This window comes from Strongylocentrotus purpuratus, unplaced genomic scaffold, assembly GCF_000002235.5.
Source record: "Strongylocentrotus purpuratus isolate Spur 01 unplaced genomic scaffold, Spur_5.0 spur5_scaffold_5, whole genome shotgun sequence".
In the NCBI taxonomy this organism is placed as follows: Eukaryota; Metazoa; Echinodermata; class Echinoidea; order Camarodonta; family Strongylocentrotidae; genus Strongylocentrotus; species Strongylocentrotus purpuratus.
In genome coordinates, this window is record NW_022145611.1 from 8,967,602 (window position 1) to 8,989,089 (window position 21,488).

The 21,488-nt window shown below is 37.4% G+C and overlaps 1 protein-coding gene across 1 annotated transcript in view; it reads left to right on the forward strand.

The window, feature by feature from the left end:
* Positions 1-21,488, forward strand: part of LOC764952 (dynein heavy chain 6, axonemal) — a 78,635-nt gene that overhangs the window by 19,417 nt on the left and 37,730 nt on the right. The window contains exons 16-39 of the mRNA XM_030998550.1: positions 222-337; positions 775-998; positions 1,575-1,697; positions 2,629-2,802; positions 3,460-3,678; positions 4,080-4,166; positions 4,788-4,990; positions 5,664-5,896; positions 6,475-6,665; positions 7,104-7,184; positions 7,974-8,132; positions 8,816-8,937; positions 9,533-9,704; positions 10,587-10,691; positions 11,083-11,201; positions 12,532-12,606; positions 15,477-15,561; positions 16,372-16,622; positions 17,130-17,415; positions 18,023-18,168; positions 18,555-18,623; positions 18,988-19,174; positions 20,077-20,156; positions 20,554-20,728. Coding sequence (XP_030854410.1) covers positions 222-337; positions 775-998; positions 1,575-1,697; positions 2,629-2,802; positions 3,460-3,678; positions 4,080-4,166; positions 4,788-4,990; positions 5,664-5,896; positions 6,475-6,665; positions 7,104-7,184; positions 7,974-8,132; positions 8,816-8,937; positions 9,533-9,704; positions 10,587-10,691; positions 11,083-11,201; positions 12,532-12,606; positions 15,477-15,561; positions 16,372-16,622; positions 17,130-17,415; positions 18,023-18,168; positions 18,555-18,623; positions 18,988-19,174; positions 20,077-20,156; positions 20,554-20,728 — 3,682 coding nt within the window. The remainder of the gene's footprint in view (positions 1-221; positions 338-774; positions 999-1,574; positions 1,698-2,628; positions 2,803-3,459; positions 3,679-4,079; positions 4,167-4,787; positions 4,991-5,663; positions 5,897-6,474; positions 6,666-7,103; positions 7,185-7,973; positions 8,133-8,815; positions 8,938-9,532; positions 9,705-10,586; positions 10,692-11,082; positions 11,202-12,531; positions 12,607-15,476; positions 15,562-16,371; positions 16,623-17,129; positions 17,416-18,022; positions 18,169-18,554; positions 18,624-18,987; positions 19,175-20,076; positions 20,157-20,553; positions 20,729-21,488) is intronic.

Below are 21,488 nucleotides of genomic sequence, written 5' to 3' on the forward strand. Positions count from 1 at the left end.
TAGTATAAATATTCAATAGGAGATATTGTGGCCTTTATTAGAAACTTGTTTGGAACAAAATGTAAATGATACTGTATTTTTGTTATAATGCTATAAGATCAAGCCTCTTGAAAGGGAATATTGATGGAAAATTTTGATCTTTTCACTTTGAACCCCCCACCCCACCAATTAAATTATCTCTAATATGACACTCAATGTCTTCACTCAAATCATTTCCATAGCCATCAGGGAGACGGGGACAAGGTACCTAGCAAAGTGACGATCAGTCTACAGCCCTCCAGAGAACAGTTCATGTCCAAGGTCAAAGGCATCATTGCCGGTTTTGAGCACACTGTGGGTGAGTATAGCTTCTGCGATTAAAATTATTTTCATATTTTTGTCTTGTCTACCGTTTGCTAAGAGTTTGAAGGGTGTGAACTTTTATGCTACAGCACAGTGTGAACAAACTTCTGGCCATGCACATGATATTATGTTTTGTCCGTGTTCACATTGCATGTAATACCAGGGGGAAAACAATCGTTTGTATTATATATGGACAACATGAATGAAAAATGACACATTTGATTTCAACTTTGGTTCAGAACTCTACTTTGTAAGTTATGGAGCACCAAAATACATTAGGCTTGCATGCCCCTAGTTCCGATTGCTTCATAGTTGACTTTCTCCCTGCCTTCACTGTGTGGTTCAGGTAGCAGTCACATCATTGAGATGGGTTACTTTCATGTCCCATTCACTCATTAATTCACTTCTTTGGTACTTGCCCCCTGACCCCAGGTCAAGTCCAGGCCTTACATCGTGACCCCTACCTCCAAGTCTTCTGGAGCCCTCCTCGCTACGACCTCAAGCTCTCCACCATGGTTATGGACGACGAGGAGGTGCGTCGACCCTGGCCCGACCTGGAGCTGCTCTTCGGGGAGGATGGGGAGTACGGGAGCTCCGTCACGGAGGTGCTCCAGGCTCTATCAGAGAATGTCAACTCGGTGCAGGAATATGCCAAGGTAACAAACCAAATGTCCACTGCTGTTTGTATATTTTGCACCTAGATTACAAAAAAAATGCTCATTAAGTTCAGATAAATGATGTGAATTTCTCGTTGTAATTAAAGAATGATCTATAATTTTTATGCCTCCATTACGAAGTAGCCGGAATCATTATCTTTTCAGGGTGTCCGTCCGTCTGTATATACGTACGTCCGTCCGTACGTCCCGTTCTTGTGATCGCGTTATCTCAAGAACCGATTGATGGATTCCTGCCAAACTTAGATCATGTATGTATCTTGCAGAGCCAATGAATTGATTAGATTTTGGGGTCATGATGTCAAAGGTCACAGTGCTCATTATGTATGCAAAAATAGCTTGTGATCGCGTTATCTCAAGAACGGATTGGTGGATTCCTGCCAAACTTAGGTCATGTATGTATCTTGCAGAGCCGATGAATTGATTAGATTTTGGGGTCACGATGTCAAAGGTGAAAGGTCACAGTGCTTATTATGTATGAAAAATTGTTGACTGCTCGTACACTGTTTAAGAATAACACTTTTTTTTTCTTTTTCTCACTTCTAAATTATTTTGCAGAACTTTGAGCCATACACTGGCATGGTGGACCAGGCAAGACGAGTGGATGTTGAGGGCTCCCTTCAGAAACGAGAGTGGACCACGGAAGAGTTCAACCATGTCCTCTCTGCTCACTCAGAGATGGTAAGTTGTCAGTCCCTTATTTGTTTGAAGTGGCACCACACTACTTCCTATACTTGCATGCCTGCCAACCCTTACAAATAATCCAGAATATTCCTTTTTTCTGGATTTCTAGGACCTAAAAATCCGGAATATTGTTGTGCTAAAGCCAAATTAAGCTTCTTTAATTATGTGCCGCGAGAGTTCATGTATTGTGATGTTGAATGGCCGCATGATCGAGCAGCGAATTTGTATTCGCTTTTTGGTACAGATTTACCGGTGTATTGCCAGTTACACTGCCGCTGCAGATGTGATTTTTTATTTTTCGAAGGCATACCATGCTAAAAATTCCTGATTCTTATTTTCAAATTTTGGCAGGTATGTACTTGCTCCCTCTTAATTTCAAATTTTGGCAGGTATGTACTTGCTCCCTCTATACAGCCAACAATGCCTAAGCGCCTTGTTGATCCCCCATGGTCCCCTTTTTCTTATGGTAATCGAGAGCTGATTTGATGAGATAACCACCTGCCAGTGACCATGCAGGGAGGTTTAATCCCTCCTGGCCAAGCTAGTGCAGATAGGCTTTCAGAAAAGAGCTGTGTATCATGAAGAGGAACTAAAGATTGCAAACGGTGTGATGAGGATTATTTATCAAGATGAGAGCATTCGATACTGTAGGAGTGGTCCATGGAAGTGACATTCCCACAACTTCACCAAGTATTATGTATGTATATATAATAATAATAATAGTGGGTTGTCTGTCATGTCGGTCAGACTTGACACTCCTGGCGGTCCCGATTATTACCCTGGCTTTAGCAGGGCTGCCATTACGGCGCTCTAGCATTTCGAGGAATTAATTCCTGCCAGGTATCCATTTACATCACCTGGGTTGAGTGTGGCAAATGTAGATCAATGTCTTGTCAATCGCCAAATTCTTTGAATAATTTTTGTGTAGGTTCACTCCATGGACAACATGGAGAAGGAGCGTAGGAGTGGGATGATCCATGTCAAGGTGCAGAACTTTCAGAAGACCTGTCTTCCCTACCCAACCAATGTCATGGTGGCCGTTGTCAAGAGACTTCCGCAGATTGCCAACAGGCGCAACGAGAATCTTCTCAAAGTTATCAAGGTACGACCTCTCAATATGATTTGATTCATCTTGTTTTTTTTTCACTTACATATGATACATTGATAGAAACTGATGCAGTTTTCTATAGAGTAATAAATGATTGAGTGACATTTTATGATACGCAATGTGGCAGTTGAAAATTTAATAGAAATGGAGCAAGAAGAGACATTATTGCCTAGGAGAGGATGCGGCTTGGGGTATTATGAAAATGGAAAATCCTGGTTTTAAATCAAATTACTAAGGCTGTTTTATATGCTATTCATCTGCAAAATTGGTCTTCTTAAAATTAAAAAAAAAAAAAAATGTATATTTGCTTATTTATGATTGGTTGTCAGAAAATACTTTTTAGTATTTTGTGTTTGTTGTGTTACTGAAAATTGTTTATAATTATACGGAATGCATACGAAAAGAAATCAAATCGAATCTAATCTTCATCCATATGTGTAGAAATGAGTCGTAGGTTCCCTAGAACTTACTTTCATACTAAAGCATTTGCTTTTTCACCTCTACTATTGTAGATAACCATGAACTAATAAAAATATTAGTATTCTGAAAACTATGATTTCGCGAAAGGGACAGAGTCTACACTATTTCTCATTATCAAGATACATGTATGTCCTCTAAATGTTGATCTCTCTGTGTGTTGTATTTGTTCAGAGTGCCTCTAAGAAGCTGGACCACATGCCCCAGTCCGTGGAGGAGTTTGTGGAGCATCTCTCGTTCCTCTCCCGCATGGGATCGGAGCTGCCGTCCCTGGAGAAGGAATACTTTGTGGTGACGAGGCTCTTCACCATCGCCAAGGACTTTGATGTCCCCATACAACCGGAGGAGCTGGCCTTGTATCAGACACTCATGCCAAGCTTCCAGCATCTCAAGGTATTGTGGGTTAGAGAGGAAGAAAGAGGGAGAGAGAGGCGGATTGAAGGGGAAGGGGAGGAGAGAGAGAGAGAGAGAGGGGAGGGAGGGGGGGGGAGGGGGGGGGGGGGGAGAGAGAGAAAGAGGGGGAGAGGGGATATAGTGCGAGTGTGGGAGAGGATGGTGGGGGGAAAGAAGGAGAAGAAGAAAAAGAAGAAGAGGAGGAGGAGGAGGAAAAAAGAAGGAAAGATGGAAGGAAGGAAATAGGGATATGATGATAAAAAAGAGAAGGTAAAATGTGTCATAATACATCAGTGAAGAAGTGAAAAAAGAGAGAATGGATATTTCATTTGGGCGATTTTTCTCATGTCCATCTTCATGTCTGTTTCTTATTCCACTCCTATGTTCCCTTTTCCCTACAGTCAACCATCATCTACTGTGAGGCCAAGAAGGATGAGAATATCAGCAAGTTCAGTGATGATCTCAACATCCACATCCAAGGACTTTTGGTGAGTTTGCCTGTCCAGCTTATTCTGTACAATGGGTTTTGATATTTTCTGTTCACCTAGCATCTCAAAAATCAACTTTAAATGATATATAATGGATTTGTTACAGAAGTTTATCTGAAAAAAAACATGTTACGATATTATGACGGTTTTAGTCTTCCATGTATGTTGAATCAGGTTTCATTTTGGAATGAGTTTAAGTGATTAAAATATGATTATATACACAAGGGTTAACAGATGTGGTGCATTAATAAACTCTGAGAATAAATCATATTGCTTAGTAATTGTGATGTTTTCTGCATCTAGTTTGCACTCTTTTTGTTTGAATTGATGTACATGTAGTCAAACCTGCTTTAGTGACCACCTGTCTACAAAGACCACATTTGTTGTTTCCCTTGAAAATGGTTTCTATTTGAAACATTTACTAAAGGAACCTGACTACATAGACCACTGTTTGTGTGTTTCCCTTGGGTGGTCACTGTGGACAGGTTTGACTGTATCTGTTTCCTATGAACAATCAAGAAATTAGCTGCATACGTGGGATTTTGGGGATCATGCATGAGCATTGTAAAAGATGATAGCCTAGTGTAAGTAATAACCCACCTCATCCATTCCCTCCAACAGTCCGAGGCATACGACATCCGCAATCGCGTACAGGCCCCGACCCTGCTCAGTGCAGACACCCTAGCAGTGGTGGCCATGGAAAAGCTGAAGCTGCTCAGTGATGAGCTCAGTGCCATCTCCGGCAAGGCCAGGAGCTATGCCAGCTACCAGGATCGCTTCGGGAGCTCCATCTCATCTCAGAACAGGATGAAAGGCATCTCAGAGTAAGCTCTACTGTACCTCCTAGTGTCATTTTAGGAATTAGCTTTTTGAAGTATTAAATTGCAGGTAGAGACTTAGGGAATTTTTAACTATAATGCTAGGGAATGCCAAGTACTAGGATTGGTAGCTGAATCTCTTGTGACAAAGAGAAAAGGCATTTTTTAGTTAGTCTTAATAATGTGAAAACAAACTTTTCCATTCATTGCAAGGTCAGATACAAAATTTGAATCAGCAGTAATTCAAGGATATTTATTCATGGCACCAATAAAGAAAAAAGCCTCATATCAAATTGTTTTCATTTTGTACAGAATATAAAAAATGAGGGAAATTTGAAAATTACCAACACTACATTATCTTCAAACTTAATGTGCTATGAACTTATGCATCTGCCACCCCTTCCCGTAACAAGCTGAGAGATTTATCATATTAGGTCACTTAAATTCTCTCTAAAAGCTTTTCTCAAAACTTCAGTATTTCCCCCATGCTTCTTTTCTCAACCCATGCTGTACTTTTCTCACAGAGAGTTCATGACGTTGGACTACAATGACCCATAACAAGCTGAGAGATTTATTATATTAGGTCACCTTAATAAATTCTCACTAAAAACTTTTCTAAACAAATTCAGTAATGCCTTTATGCTTCTCTTCTCAACCCATGCTGTACTTCTTCTCACAGAGATTACATGACGTCGGACTACAATGACCGCGGTGCTAGCGCACAGCAGATCCTGTCGGAGCTCTCGGAGATCGAGCGGGAGCTGCAGCTGAGGAAGCTTCTCTGGGAGTCCTCTGACGAGTGGGGTAACCTGGTGGAGGACTGGACCGAGACTCAGTTTGATGGACTCAACGTGGACGTCATGCAGAAGAATGTCAGCAAGTTCACCCAGACTGTGTTCATGTTAGAGAAAGGTGAGCGGATAGTTACTGCTTGAAACTGTTGGTTTGACATTTGCTTAAGAGGGTGTTTCACAAAGACTAAGATCGACTTTAAGTTGGACTTAATTGTGGCAGGCCATTCTTGTCACTGGTTGCTCTAATCATTGGTTTCTTAATGATGATCTTTAGATAATTTTTTCCCTTCAATAATGAATTATCAAAAACATGTAAATTCTGTGAGAGAAAAACAGTGGCATGACTGGCCTGCCAAAGTTAAGTCAAACTTAAAGTCATTCTTAGTCTTTGTGAAATGCTCCCCAGGTCTTATTTGTCAATGATATATGGTTTGGACTTGGCTTGTGGTTGTTTATTTTTAGTCGGGATAAGCTTAGGCTGAGTATCAATGCCTAGACCTAGTCCTAGTTTGATGGACTAAACATAGATGTCATGCAGAAGAATGTTGGCAAGTTTACCCAGTCAGTGTACATGCTCTAGAAAAGTAAGAATTGATGCTACATCAAGTTTACCACTTATACCCACATTGATGTGATGTTTTGATTACCTGATAGCTTAGAAATTAATTTTGAACCAATTTTGTTTGTTGCTTTTAGGGTTACCAGCAAATGAAGTGCTTCCCAGGCTGAAGGAGCTGGTCCTAAGCTTCAAGCAAGGCATGCCAGTCATCACAGCCTTGAGAAATCCAGCTCTTCGGCCTAGGCACTGGCAAGAGATCCAGGCCCTGATTGGTAGGGCCATCATCAGGGACAAGAACTTCACCCTTGGAAAGTTTCTGGAGCTACAGGTAAAATAGAAACATTCTTGATATTGTGTGATAAGACTTATTTTCTCAGGGCATGATCTTTTTATGCCTCCATTACAAGGTAACCAGAGGCATTATGTTTTTGGGTTGTCCATCCGAACTTCCCATTCTTGTGATCGCGTTATCTCCGTTCGTTCGTGTCTCCTTAGATACAAAATTAATGTACATGTAACTTATCTTGATAACTTGTCGTTATCTCCAGAAACAAGTGATGGATTCCTGCCAGACTGGGGCCATGTATGTATCTTACAGAGCCAATGAACTGATAAGATTTTTTTGGGCCATGAGTTCAAACGTCACAGGGCTCATGTTTTTATTGTCAATTCATATTGAGCGATTGGAAAATTGATGATAAGTTTGTAAATCTGCACGCACAGTATCAGGATGTTATGCTATGTGTTGTTTATTTTTCTCTTTCAGCTCTTTCAATACAAAGACCAAATCAATGATATATCAACAACAGCCAGCAATGAAGCCACACTTGAGGTCATGTTGAATAAGGTAACATTTTATCTGTGATTTTGTTTCCTCTGTTTGTTAATTTGGTGATGAGTTGGTTGTATACAAGTTGAAATATGCTTGAATTCCATAAACCCAGCTGCATGTTGTATCTTCTGTAACTTGATTATAGATGTGAACATGACACTGAATGTTGTTACTTTTATATATTAATCATTTCATGTTTTGATCAATGTGAATTTTCAAAATGAGGCATCAAGTGCATCATACGAATATATACCAACCACTTTTAAATGGTTATACACATGAAACATTTCTATATTATATTTCATGTAAAAAAGGTATGAGATAATAAAAGTTTTTCATCTTAGTGGAGAAACCTAATAAAAACAAATTGTTGGGGTTTAAAGGGAGAGGGTCGTCAGATTCTATGTGCAGAAGGCCATGATTCGCAGACACAAAACTTGGTGGAAAAAACATTATTGGGTGTACAAGTCTGCACACAGCAAACCTGTAGGCCTATCAAGATATACCCCATAATCTCTCGGAGAGTCTTTGAATGAGGGAAAACTAAGATAGTGGCTTTATCATACGGGGAATGGAATAAGGCCTGTTCATAAAACTGAAGGCTCCTGGTGATTGACAACACCTGTAATTGGGTAAACACCCGAAAAGTGTCAAATTCCCCAGAAAAGCCGACTCCTGTGTGTCCTTTATACTTATGATATAGTGTTTTAAAACAAAAGATAAGAAAGATTACCTTTTCATAATGAAGTGAGTGTACCAATTTATAAAACTAAATTGATTTCTTCTTCCATGGTCTCTCATCAGGTCATTGATCTGTGGCGAGTGACGGACTTCCGCCTGGTGCCCCACAGTGGGCGTGACTTCAGCATCATAGCAGGAGCGGATGACATCATGACCCAGCTGGAGGAGAGTCAGGTTACCATAGGAACCATCAGAGGCTCTAGATATGTCACGCCCATCAAGGTATCATCATCTTCATATCTTTGATCATTTGCCATATCAGGCTTGAAGAATGAGGGATATTGAATGCACCATGTTGAGTCAATGTCACAAGGGTCTGTAATTAACTTTGCCTGACATCTGTGTTTTTTTCTACCATTTTGAAAATAGATTTAATCAGATTTCTGCACTAGCTTTTATGGAAGGAGGTCATTTTGATATTATTGAACTAAGGGGTCCTGATATATATCTCTAAATGAAATTATTGTGAAAATTATGAGGTAATTCAGAATTTACGTGGGCCATCTGCCCTGAGACACATGCTACTGTTCAATTCTGACTTTGCAAGCAAAATGATGACTTTAAAGTATTGTATGTGTTAAAGAACTTATCAAATCACAATTATAATTGTAGATTTTATCAAATTTACAACACTTTGTTACCTTAAAATTTTAAACTATTTTAAACTATAGCCTGCATTCTACTAAACATGGGTTTGAAGTGTGGAAACTTAGATCTCAGCATCTTGGTCTAGAATATCTGTCAGATAAGAGCAAGCTGAATCCCAGGGCAAGATTAAGATTATGAGTAGAATATGGGTGTAGTGGCATACCTGATGCTTGCAACAAATCATATTGCCAGTAGTTTTAAATCTGGGGAATACCCTATTTACTATAATCGATGTATGTGTTTCATGATTGTTTTAGGCCCTCGTTGATGAATGGGACAGGAAGCTGAATGTGTTTGCCCGTACCCTGGATGAATGGATGATGTGTCAGAGAAACTGGCTCTACCTGGAGCAGATCTTCACTACACCGGACATACAGAGGTAATATGTTGATTCATCATCTTGCATTTTTATTGACCCTCCCAGTGGTATGGGTATTTGCACAGCCCCAATTTTAATATCATATCAAATCTTTGGAGGCAAAGAAGAAATTGATTTTTTTTCTCTTTAGTCATATGTGATGCATAGAAATTAGATTTCATTGGACGCTGTGTCAAGATGATCCCCCTTCAACAAAATTAAAAAAGAAGGAAAGAAAAAAAAAGATTTAATTATATCTCACAAAATCCTATTTGTGATATATATTTTGGAAACTTGCTGGCACAGAAAGGTGAAAGGTAGTCAATCTAAAGACCATTATCACTTTTTGATTTGACTCGGACAAATATGTTGGAAAGTGTTAAAGGCATTGTATTGTGAGACATTGAAATGATCAAATCTTCCTTAAAAATTATAATTGTAGTGGTCCAAACAACCTCATCATATGTGAGAATTTCCTCACCCGATCAACAAATCAGGACAACCTAAAGACATTTTCCCTTGATATACATGCTCACTGCAAGCACTTAACTTCATAATAGCATTATACCTCTAATATTGCTTTCATCATTCCTCTCACCTCTCTCCTATCTTCCAGGCAACTCCCTACCGAAGCCAAGCTGTTCGCCAGTGTTGACAAGTCTTGGAAGGACATCATGCGTCGTACGGAGGACAGACCCAATGCCCTCAGGTGTGCCACTCTGCCTGGTGTACTGGAGATCCTGCAGACCAACAACTCCAACCTGGAGAAGATTCATAAATGCCTAGAGGTAAGAATGATTGCTTTGAAAGTGAAACTCACTGAATATATTGTTTATCAAACAGGGTCATGCTGCATAAAACTTATCATTGATGGTAACTTTGCCATCAATGGTAGCTACCATGGAAACCTTGATTTTGATTGGCTGTTGAGCCCTGTTACCATGGTAGTTGCCATTGATGGCAAAGTTTCCATCAATGGTAAGTTTTATGCAACAGGGCCCTGGTGTGTGTGTGTGTGTGTGTGTATTAGGTTTTTACAGACGTGTATCAATCAGATATGATTATTTACGTCTAGGGACCGACCTTTAAACGTCACCATCCGGAAGACGTGACTCAGTTTCGAACACGAGTCCTTGGCTGAATCAGTTTGTAACTTCCACTGTTAGCTGGATTACAGGTGCACGTCACAACGCCTAGTTAGGCTAGGCGTTTGGTTGGTCTGGTTGGTTTGGTTGGTGTGTTCTTTTATACTTCTAAGATTGTTAACTTGTGCAATATGAGTGTAGCGTCTTTTAGTGTATGCAGTATACATGTTGTACATTGATATTTGAATGTTCATTCATGACTATTTTGATATTTCACTGAAGTAGGAACAAACTTTTACTGTAATTCAGAGAATATTCCTGCCCTATATGCAATAGATGAAGTTTGTCTAGACAGACTTACATTTGTAATGCTACCATAGTTATGTCGAAGGTTACTGTAATGACTTGATGCATTGACAACATTTATTTAAAAAAATGTTGATTGTGGTTGCTTTTGCTCTGCTGTACTGCAATAAAGTAAAAGAATTCTGTTTTAGAAATAATTTTGTATATGCTGTATTAACTCTGCAGAAGAGGTGTTTTTAAACTCTACTTATTGCTATGTTGTATCTCACATCTTTGTAGGACTACCTGGAGACCAAGAGACTGGTGTTCCCACGGTTCTACTTTCTCAGTAATGATGATCTACTGGACATACTGGCACAGAGCAAGAATCCTGATGCAGTACAGGTAAGGGTCACCATTCTCTTAATGATCTATGAAGATGACTTAATCATGAATTGACAAATAGTTGACTTGAGTTTGATTTCTAAAAAGTAAACATTACTCACTTGATTATGTAGCTGTGGCTAAAGGGTTAAAATCTTGAAAATGATTTGACATGGTAAATTGTATTATTGGAATATTTGTCAGAGGACATTTATTTGTTTTCCAAAAGCTACATATCCCAATTTATCTTTGATGTTATTATTTCAGTTAGACAACTCACAAATTTGATCAAATCCCCTTTGCTTGAACTTGTTTATGACTTGAAAAGAATTAATCGTTCTTAGTTCTTGCATAGGGACATACAGATTTATTGCATTCCTGTTTATTTTCTTTTGTTTGGTGACCATTTCAGCCCCACTTGGTCAAGTGTTTTGGTAACATCAAGAGCCTAGAGTTCCACAGAGAACCCAAGCTGCCACCGACGGTCAGAGCTATGATATCAGCTGAAGGGGAAGCCATCTTCTTGCCCAAGTAAGTCTCTGGACAACAAATGTCCTTTGGTATAGCAACACCAGGGGGGTGTTTCACAAAGATCCTAAGTCGAACTTAACTCTAAGTTGGACTTAACAATTATGGAAAGCCGTTAGCATCGTTGAAAATATTTTGTAAAAGTTATTTTAAAAAGCACAAGATGTTTATTCAAATCATTCATATTGTCTATTTTCAAGGAGATTTCATGTTCTTGATGTGGAATTTATGAAAATTCTAAAATATTTGAATTTTTGCTTTTGAATATATTATATTTTAAGCTACAAATGGCTCTCCATAATATTTAAGTCCAACTTAGAGTTAAGTTAAACTTAGGATCTTTGTGAAACGTCCCCTGAAGGCCGAGTGAATTTTTTAAGTAATCTGAGGTGCCAGAGAGAGTCTGGGCCGTGTTTCATAAAACTTGTTATCGATAACAAATGCTATATTTCTACGTCAAATTTGCTCTCAGCCAATCAAATGCAAGGATTTCAGTAGCCTGTAACAGTCATTGTAACTGTGGTTATTGGTAACAAGTTTTATGAAACAGGGCCCAAAGCTGCCACCTATAATCTTAGCTGAGGAAGTAAGGCATAAGCCATCACTCCTTATATTGATGTCGAGGACATGTATCATGCTGTAGTATTTCAGGCCTATTAAAGTGCCATGGGTGCCAAAATCCAAGTGGAAATGTTGTGGTTTAGTGGTTCATTCACTTGACTCTCAATCCAAGGGTTGAGGGTTCCAATCAGAGCCTGGCGCGACGTCTTTTGGCGAGACATTAATCCACATTTGACAATCTCCACCCTGGTGTAAATGGGTACCTGGCAATTGCTGGGGTAATAATAATTACATGGCCCTCATGCAGAACAGCACTGATGCTGATGAGGCCTACCTGGGTAAAAACAATTATCGTTATTGTCATTATTATTTTGATAAGGGTTACCAGGTAAAAACAATATTTTTAGAGGGGTAATACTCAATTTTGATATCAGTCTACACACCTAATGTATTGCTGGAACCATTTGGTTGCCCTGACCGTAAATTTGAAAAAAGGAAGAAGCTTATAGATCGAGGTAGGCAATTGCATTGTTCTTCTTGAATCACCACTGAAAATAAAAGCTTTGTTAAACAGTGATACATACTTGTAGAATTAGAGCTGAAAGTTGTCTCTTTCTGTAATCCTCCATCAAACTTTTTAGGATTTTGTATCACAATGAATGTACATCTTTCCGGATCCCTCTTCACTTTGTTCCTGAAGGAAAGTATTTTTCTTCTATCCAAACCGTGAATCCTACTTACAACTGATGAGTCTGTTTTGTTGTCCCCACAGGAATGTTCGTGCAAGGAATCCGGTAGAGCAGTGGCTTGGCAGTGTGGAATCGGCCATGTTTGACTCAGTGAGAAGGTAAAAACATAAAGGAATGAAGGGAAAAATTAACATAGAGAACATTTATATTTTCTTACCAAACCCTTGGTATCTTTTGGTACTAAAGCAAACATTATTGTTTAAATATTCCGTACCACACCATTTGCATAAAAATTACAATAATTCAATCAATCATATTAAAGTTCCTAATCATTTGTCAATGCGAAATTTGATGGAGAGGACAAGCAACATATTTAAATCAATCACAACTCTTAATAAGACGGTCGTCTTGTCCTATCTTTCAAGCCTTTAACGACAGTGTGTCCTCTTTGTAGTATAATATCTAATGTACTTCTGTCGTAAAATAACAATATAACATCTAAATGTATTACTCAAACTATATGTTCCTCTTCATAATATCATTAAAAGTGTAAAACTATTGACTCTTTTAATAAATATATGTTCAGAATGGATATTGATGTTGAGTTTTGGAATTGAAATGAATTGAAATGATCAACCAATGTAGACTTGCATGTACCTCCATTTTCCTGTCTTCATTTTATACAATTTTATTCCATTATTCTCCCTCTTTTCTTTTAAAGCAATCTTCATCATTTTTATACAGAAATGTAAAGTATTTGGATATTTAAGTACTCCCAGTTGTATAAATATGATAGATAAAAGATCTTTCTTAGAAATTATAATGTTTAGAAATATTCAGAATATTGTTAAATGGGAACAGTCAAAATTTGTAGATATTATTTAGTCTTTAGACAGGAATCGGTTTCATATGTATAAATGTATGTAATCCTTTTGCTCGACTTGTATATAGCATCTAGATTTTATTTATATTTCTGCTCTAAAAAGTGATATTCATATTTTTAACTACTGTATCTGTTTACTGATCAACTCTTGTCATGCTATTAAAAGAAAACGGAGCCTTTTTACTCTCTATCTCTCTCTCTCTCTCTTTCATTCTGTTTCTCTCTCTCTCTCTCTCTCTCTATCTTTCTTTGTTTCCCCTCTCTATATCTCTCTCTCTATATATATCTCTCTCTCTGTGCATACTAACCATGTATTAATCCCTTTGTGTCTCATATTATGACTTCTTTCTTTCATTAATAATTCTCTGTTTCTGTCCTATTTTCTCAGATTCATTAAGTTTGTGATGGCAGAAAAGCAATTCCAGCTCCTCTGGGGAAATACTGAACAGTTTAGTAAAATGACAAACAGAGTTATTGCTTAAATAACCCCATGTATTCAGTTCCTTGAACTTACCCCATATATTAATCAAGTTGATTTTATACACTTCAAAGAAAAGAAAAGAAAAAAAATCCTGTATTTCACACACAATGCAGCCTTTGCAATTTTTAGCGTAACACAAATGAATCCTTTTGTTTTTCTTTGATCTTGTTTTCTGCTTTTCTACACATTTCTTCTTTTGGATGAATAGTTGATTCATCTTCACATTTCCTCTGCTTTCAAATCAAGAAAAGTAATTTAGATTTCTTTCATTTCATGCTTGTTAATGTGCATCCCAGTTGTGTTCTGTCGTGTTTATACTTTCTAATTTTCTTCACTTTCATCTTCACTTATTTTTACTCTACATCATTCAAATGTGTCTCTTTTTTTCTTTCTTTCTGTATTCATTGTTGCTAGTGTACCTTTTACATTTCACTGGCTACAGAAGTATTATCAGTAATGTTTACATTTTGTTGCAGTATTGTAACATTTGTGAAGTTTTGCTTTCTTGTTATGCAATCCTTATCATTTACTGTGTACAAGTTTGTCACATTTTACTCCCTCCTCTTGTATGTGTAAACATGTACAAATAACTGACCAAGAATAATTGCACTGTCATCTCATTTTAAAGCACGCTTTGGCAGCATTTTGTGACTTTGTTTTTAATATATATGTAATGATAGTGAAAGAAACAAAATCACTTGAAATGTGTCTAGCTGTAGTATTGTTATGACCCCATTTACCAAAAGCAACAGCATATATTGGCATATCATTTTTGAAAAGTGAATTGTTCCCATACTAAATCACTTGTATCAGTTTCCCCCTATTATTTTTGTTTATTCTGCTTACAACCCAAGTGCAGATGTGATTAAGAGTTCTTTTAAGTAATTTATTAGCATTATGATTGTTCATCTTGTTGATAATACATATGCTTTCATGTGGTAAATGGATATTTAGCACTTGTACATTTTGTGAAATACAGCTTAAAAGATTTATTTTTATTTTTGTATGGTTCAAGTTAAATTGTTTTTTTTCTCCATTGTCATGTGCAGAATAGCACTTTAAAAAGAACTTTATAATGCACTTATTCTGAGTAAAAGATGTCAAATACATCTAGCATGCATATTGCTCAGTAGTAGATCATGTTTGATACACAATTTTAGAAAAAAAGAAAAAAGCTGCTTCATGTACTAAAGATGATGTATCATGACTCTTTTTTACCTTTATTTTCACTGATTGTGGAATATATGCACATTCAGATCTATATAAAAGAATGAACAATTCTTCTGTCAACAATCGGTACCAAAAATCAGACATGGCGCTTTGCATAGTTCAGCCCCTTTTTAGAATGGATCATTCATTAAAGAACAACCACACAATGTCATCCATTAGTCTTTTTTCATTAAGTTGTGCAAGCCATATTATAGGTGATGATGATGATGATTGATGATCCACAGCACTTGTGTTGCACCATTTATCTGTTTCAAGCATTCAAAGGCGTCCGCTCCTCCAATAGTCGAGTACTACACATTTGCTTGAAAAAAAAATGGGTTTTGAGGCTTGACTTGAAGCTTTGTAGCTTGTCAGTGTCGCAAAGAATAGGAGGGAGGGAGTTCCAGAGGCGTGATCTTAATGTTATTCTGTTGATGTCCACCATTTTGTTCCAGGAATCTGAAGGAGAGTGTAGGGAAGTGGGGTAAGGATCTTGAGGACTGGGTCATGTCGCATCCTGGCCAGATTGTTCTCACCGTGGTAAGTTTGTCCAGAGTCTTTTTAAAATGTATTTTTTTAAGTGTGACTGACAATTTCCAAAGTGGTCTTGACTCGATCTGCATCTTCCATTTTGATTTTAATCATCTTTGGTAGTATGATGGAGGCCATGGTACCAGCCAGTGATTACAAGGTATACATGTATGTTCCTGTGGCCTCCATACATGGCATTAATTAATTACAACTATATTTTGAAGAAAAAAATTGATTAAGGTGAGAAAGTACTTTGCAGCTGACTGCATTGGCATTCCGTGTGTCTGTGACTGGAAGGCTTCCGAAATCCTACAATATTTTGTTGGTTATTGAGAATTCGGCCAAGAGTAAATTTTGGTATTTTTTTTACGTTTCATATCTTATCCTGTTAGAAATTTCTTCCAAAATCTGGTTGTAACCAGGTCATAAAACCTGTGGTGGCCTTTGTTGCAATAACAAAAGTTGTTGTATGGTTGAAACACATAGGTCCGGGACCCTGTTTCATAAAATTTGCTTATCAATAAGCAAGTTACAATTACTGTTACAAGCTACTGAAATCGTGGCACTTGATTGGCTGTGAGCAAATTTGTCATATACATTTAGCTTTTGTTATTGATAATAAGTTTTCTTGAAATATAGGGCTAGAAGCTGCTCATGAGGTATCTGAAGCCTTGATGGAGTCCAGGGATAGACTGTGAAACCACTGTGAGGGCTTGCATGGTCTATTCTTAGTTTACAAAAATATGTACCGATATGTTTCTAGTGAGCATCATAAACAACCTCTCTGTCACAATCTTCATCACTTGTCTTATTCCGTAGGTCCAGATCATGTACAACCGAGAGGTGACTGCCAGCCTGGAGGATCGCAAGGCATCCAAAGCCCTGATGGAGTCCAGGGACAGACTGGTCGGCCGTCTCAACATCCTGGCCGGAATGGTGACCAAGCCGCTGCCCCATTTTAAGAGGAACAGTGTGGAGGCGCTCATGGTCATCATGGTCCATTCCAGGGATATTGTGAATAATCTTATCGATAGCAAGATCAGGAAAAGTGATGATTTTGAGTGGACAAAGTAAGTTTGTGTTTGTCTATCTTTTCAGAGAATAATTAAATTACCAAGTTCAATTCTTTTTGTAATTTGATAGTTTGTGTGGAAATGATGGTCATAAATGGTTCTAATTGAGTGTAAAATGGCATGTATTGTGCCATAAAATTAATGTAGATTTAGTAAGAGCAACAGATATAGACATGGGGTCTACTACATATGGATGAGTCCATTGACTACTGTCTGTAATAAGCTAATAAGTTTCATTTCAGCAAAGAAAGACATAGATAACTGATAGGAATATGTGAAACACCTTGTGAATACCGTTTTCTAGAGTATTGTGTAAATAAGGAATGATCTGTAGTGAGTGGAGATAGTGCACCCATAATTTGAAGATTAAATTTGAATTTACAATTTGGTACGACTGTCATAGTAACAGGGGTGCAGTAGGTGCAGTCATTGAACAGGATGGATATGCATAATAAACTGAATGGACATGGGTATTCATTTTATTAATTTCTATTTCTCTCTCAGGCAACTACGTTACCAATGGGAAGAGCAGGGCAACTCCTGTATCGTCCACCAGGCCAACGCCTCCTTCCAGTACGGCTACGAGTACCTGGGCTGCTCCCTGCGTCTGGTCATCACGCCCCTGACTGACCGCTGCTATCTCACGCTGACCGGTGCCATGCACATGCACCTTGGCGGGTCGCCAGCTGGACCGGCCGGAACGGGCAAGACAGAGACGGTCAAGGATCTGGCCAAGTCGGTGGGGAAGCTGTGTCTGGTGTTCAACTGCTCTGAGGGGTTGGATTATAAGGTGAAAAGATTGTTTGTGTTTATATGTCATGTTTTCTCTTGGATCAATCTTTGAGTTCACTGCCCAGTTCCCCTTCCCCCCTTTTTTTTTGTATTTGAAGATTTAGTAAAAACATCATACCATGGGCTTTGTTAAAGAGGCTGATGATTTAGGTTTTGAATTTGATAGAGGAATTAGAGGAAGGAGTGTAGAAAACGAAACCAAAATAAAGTTGACCGAGAAAACAAAAATTGTGAGCACGGTAGATATATTACAAGGTTTTGTGGAGAAGTTGATGAAATTACTTATAAAGACAGTTCTGAAGGGGTAAAAAAGTTCTCAATTTTGAATAAGTAAGTATGGAGTTTTTCACAGTGTGACACAGGTAAAGATATTCTTTCTCCCTATTGAATATCACTTACTATGAACATTTAGAGATGAAGGGTAAGTTTCAAGTCCATCCCAATGTGGTATCAGTTTGGAGCTTTGATAAGTTCAATCAAGTTGAAGTACTCTCTTATAACTCTTAACAATCCCCACAACATTAATTTTGTAATTTTTATTGACATTGACATAATTTACTTAGCATAGAATGTTTTTCATTTGGTTTTCTCATTGCCCTTGGCAGATGATGGGCAAGTTCTTCTCTGGTCTGTCCCAGTCTGGTAGTTGGTGTTGCTTTGATGAGTTCAACAGGATTGATATCGAGGTACTCTCTGTCATCGCTCAGCAGCTTCACAGCATCAAGACAGCCAAAGATGCTAATGCTCTCAGGTTAAAACACATTGGATTTTGAAAAACATAGTTGCCAACTGTTCCTAATTTAGTACAAGTGATTTTTTTGATTTGGCCTGTAAAGTAATGTTATGGAAGATTATCTCTTTTCTGAAACTTCTTTGTAAAAACACTCAAATACTCTATTCTTGTTATCACTTTGGAGGTTCGCAAGTGTGGTGATATATCTACCTAGAAAGCTCTAAATCATTTAAATCTGTTTTCCTTAAGAGAAAATGTTGTGTGAATCATTCTTTCATTTTTAATAAGATGCCGTTGGTCGGGAATGGGGGGGGGGGGAATTGTATAAGAAAAATGGGCACGCACATGTATTGAAGTGTTAAAAGAGATATATTTAAATGGTATCAACATTATCTCTTTTCCAGGTTTATGTTTGAAGGTCGTGACATCAGGCTAAATACAACATGCGGAGTCTTCATCACCATGAACCCAACGTAAGTAAACATATTATATTGGATGTTTATAGTCAATTAAAAGGAAGATGCTCTCAGTGTCATCTCCGAAATTACAGTTGTTACTTTCTTTCTGAACCCTTGATTAGCCATAACAAAATATATTCCTATTCATTTCCTAAATACTATGGTTCAACTGTCAGGGCCGACAGTTGCTTAGGGAATTTTTGTTGTTGGTATCATTCACATCATGTATTTGATGAACCACCCCTCCCCCTCCATCCTCACCCCTCCCCCTCCCCCTCACCCCTCCTCCTCACCCCTCCTCCTCTGTTGTATGAATTAAGATTTATACACATAAAAGTAATTTCTAAATTTGCTTTCATACTTGACACTCCTTCCTCAGGTACGCTGGACGTGTGGAGCTTCCAGACAATCTCAAGTCCCTCTTCCGCCCGGTCTCCATGATGGTGCCTGACTATGCCCTCATTGCTGAGATCATGCTCTTCTCCGAAGGCTTCACCTCAGCCCGGTCGCTCTCAAATAAGATCGTCAACCTCTATCAGCTGGCCAGTAAACAGCTCTCTCAACAGGTCAGCATTGATGGAGAAATGAAAAAAATATGAGGATTTTAAAAATCTTTTATAATTTGAGATTATTCTTTATTGATATGATTTGATTTGATTTGATTAATTTATATTTTTTTGATTTTTCTTTTGCAGTTTTACAAATATATAACAAACAAATCTTTGCAAATGTTATACATGAAAAAAGAGTACCTTGTATATGTATATGTATTAACAGTCAAATTTATACCAAATCAATTTCAGTAACAAAGTATGATTTTAAAACTTGTCTTTGCCTATGTGCTTATGTTGCATTTTGTCGATGACGTTCAATATGCATGCATCGTAGGGAAGATAGCAAATATGATGAAAAAGCAAGTTTTTAGTTGATTACATGGTGTTAGTAATTGCCATATGCCCTTTGGAATAAGCTGCCACTTAGTATTCGTAATTTAACTGCCCTTTATGACTTCAAAGTTGCTCTAAAACCCCATCTCTTTCTAAACAGTGCTATTTAATCATGTCAATGTAGCGTAATAATTTGTGTTGTTTTAGTTTACTTTATTTTAGTTAAAAAAGTTATATTTTTGTGATAGTTATACATGTATGTACAGCGCCATGAGCCTGGTGGATACCGGCGCTATATAAATATCCATATTATTATTATTTTATTATGCCCTCATGGTAGGTATACTCCCCAGAAAATGGAGATGGTGCACATTGTGTTTGAATGAATCCAATGACCGGGGTAATAATATCTGTAAAACACTGAGAAATGGCATTTCGTAGTAAACACTATATAAATCAGATTATTATTGTTATTATTTGTTTCTACAACCAAATGGTTATCCAAAGATCTGTACCTCTTATTACACAAGTAACAAAGCATTTCTTTCTTTAAAAAATATTTTCTTGTCTTTTTATTTTAGGATCATTATGACTTTGGTATGAGGGCCATCAAGTCTGTTCTTGTCATGGCTGGACAGAGGAAAAGAAAGGCTCAGATGGAGTAAGTATATTTTTACAAAAATACAAAGGAATATATATATAATGTAAGATTGTTATATTGGCATTCATTTACCACCTAATGGTAAAGTGATATCCAACCAATTCAATATTAGTATATAAATATAAACTTAACAAATTAGTATTTCTGTATTTTTTAAAAGAAAGTTTGAATACTTCTGTCACAGTTTGTATTTGACTTAAATCCTACAAGAGTTGATTGTAAATTTAATTGAATTATTAATTTCTTAAAAAGAACATTATTTAAAGAACGTATTTTAAATGTACCAAATATTGTCACGGTTGTAACTTAGTAAATGTATTATGCATATCCCTGATGGAATTCTACAATATGTTGCCAATTTGGTGTTGCCAATTTAATATTCCCTATTTCATTTCAGGTCTACCGAGGCCAAGCCGCTCAGCGAGCTGGAGGAATCCTACATTCTCATCCATGCCCTGAGGGATGCCAACATGCCCAAATTCTTAGCGGAAGATGTACCCCTCTTTGAAAACATCCTAGCTGATCTCTTCCCCGGCATCGACCCACCACAACCAGACTTCGGGGTGTTAGAGGTAGGTGGAGTTAGTGATAAGTGTTAGAGTTGTGGGATTCTGATGTGGGTGTGACAGATTGGATTCAAGTGGGGTTTAAAAGTTTTTCTTTTCTTGTGGAGCCATTATCTTGTAAGGTCTAAACAAAAAAGACGTTGTATTGCCCTTTATGTGCCAAAACATGGGTTGGTAATTCTCTTCTTTTTCCTCCCTCTTTTGGCCGATGTTTCTGAGTTTTGAATGCTTTGATACATTTTTTTCTCTAAAATAGTTTAAATTTTTTTTTTTTTTTTAAAAGCGGACCGCAGATTTCAATATTCTGTTTAACACCTAATAGGAGTGACTATTAAATGCCAGTCATATATATTGTATATATACGTGACTGAAATGTTGATTTCTGACTCATTTCTCAACATTTTGATATCACTCACTCTCTCTTTGTCTTTCTTTCAACCTCTTCCGCTCCACATTTCAACTCAAAGTTTAAATTTAGAAGCACAATTATTATAACAATGCTACATGTTTGTATTTATTTGTTCTGTCTACTTATTTTTAATTTCTATGTACATGTAGTTTTCCTTCTTGATGTAATCAATTCCTTGTCCATGACATATGGACAGTCCCTTTAAAATATTATTTCACAATCATAGCGATTCAATTTCTTAGTGGTTTTAGCAGTGTTCTTAAGTAATGTTAATTTGTCAAGTTATGTTTAATTTTTTTTTATTTTCTTGGTAATTTAAGTAATGTTAATTCCATTAGTAATATTGATTTGTGTACA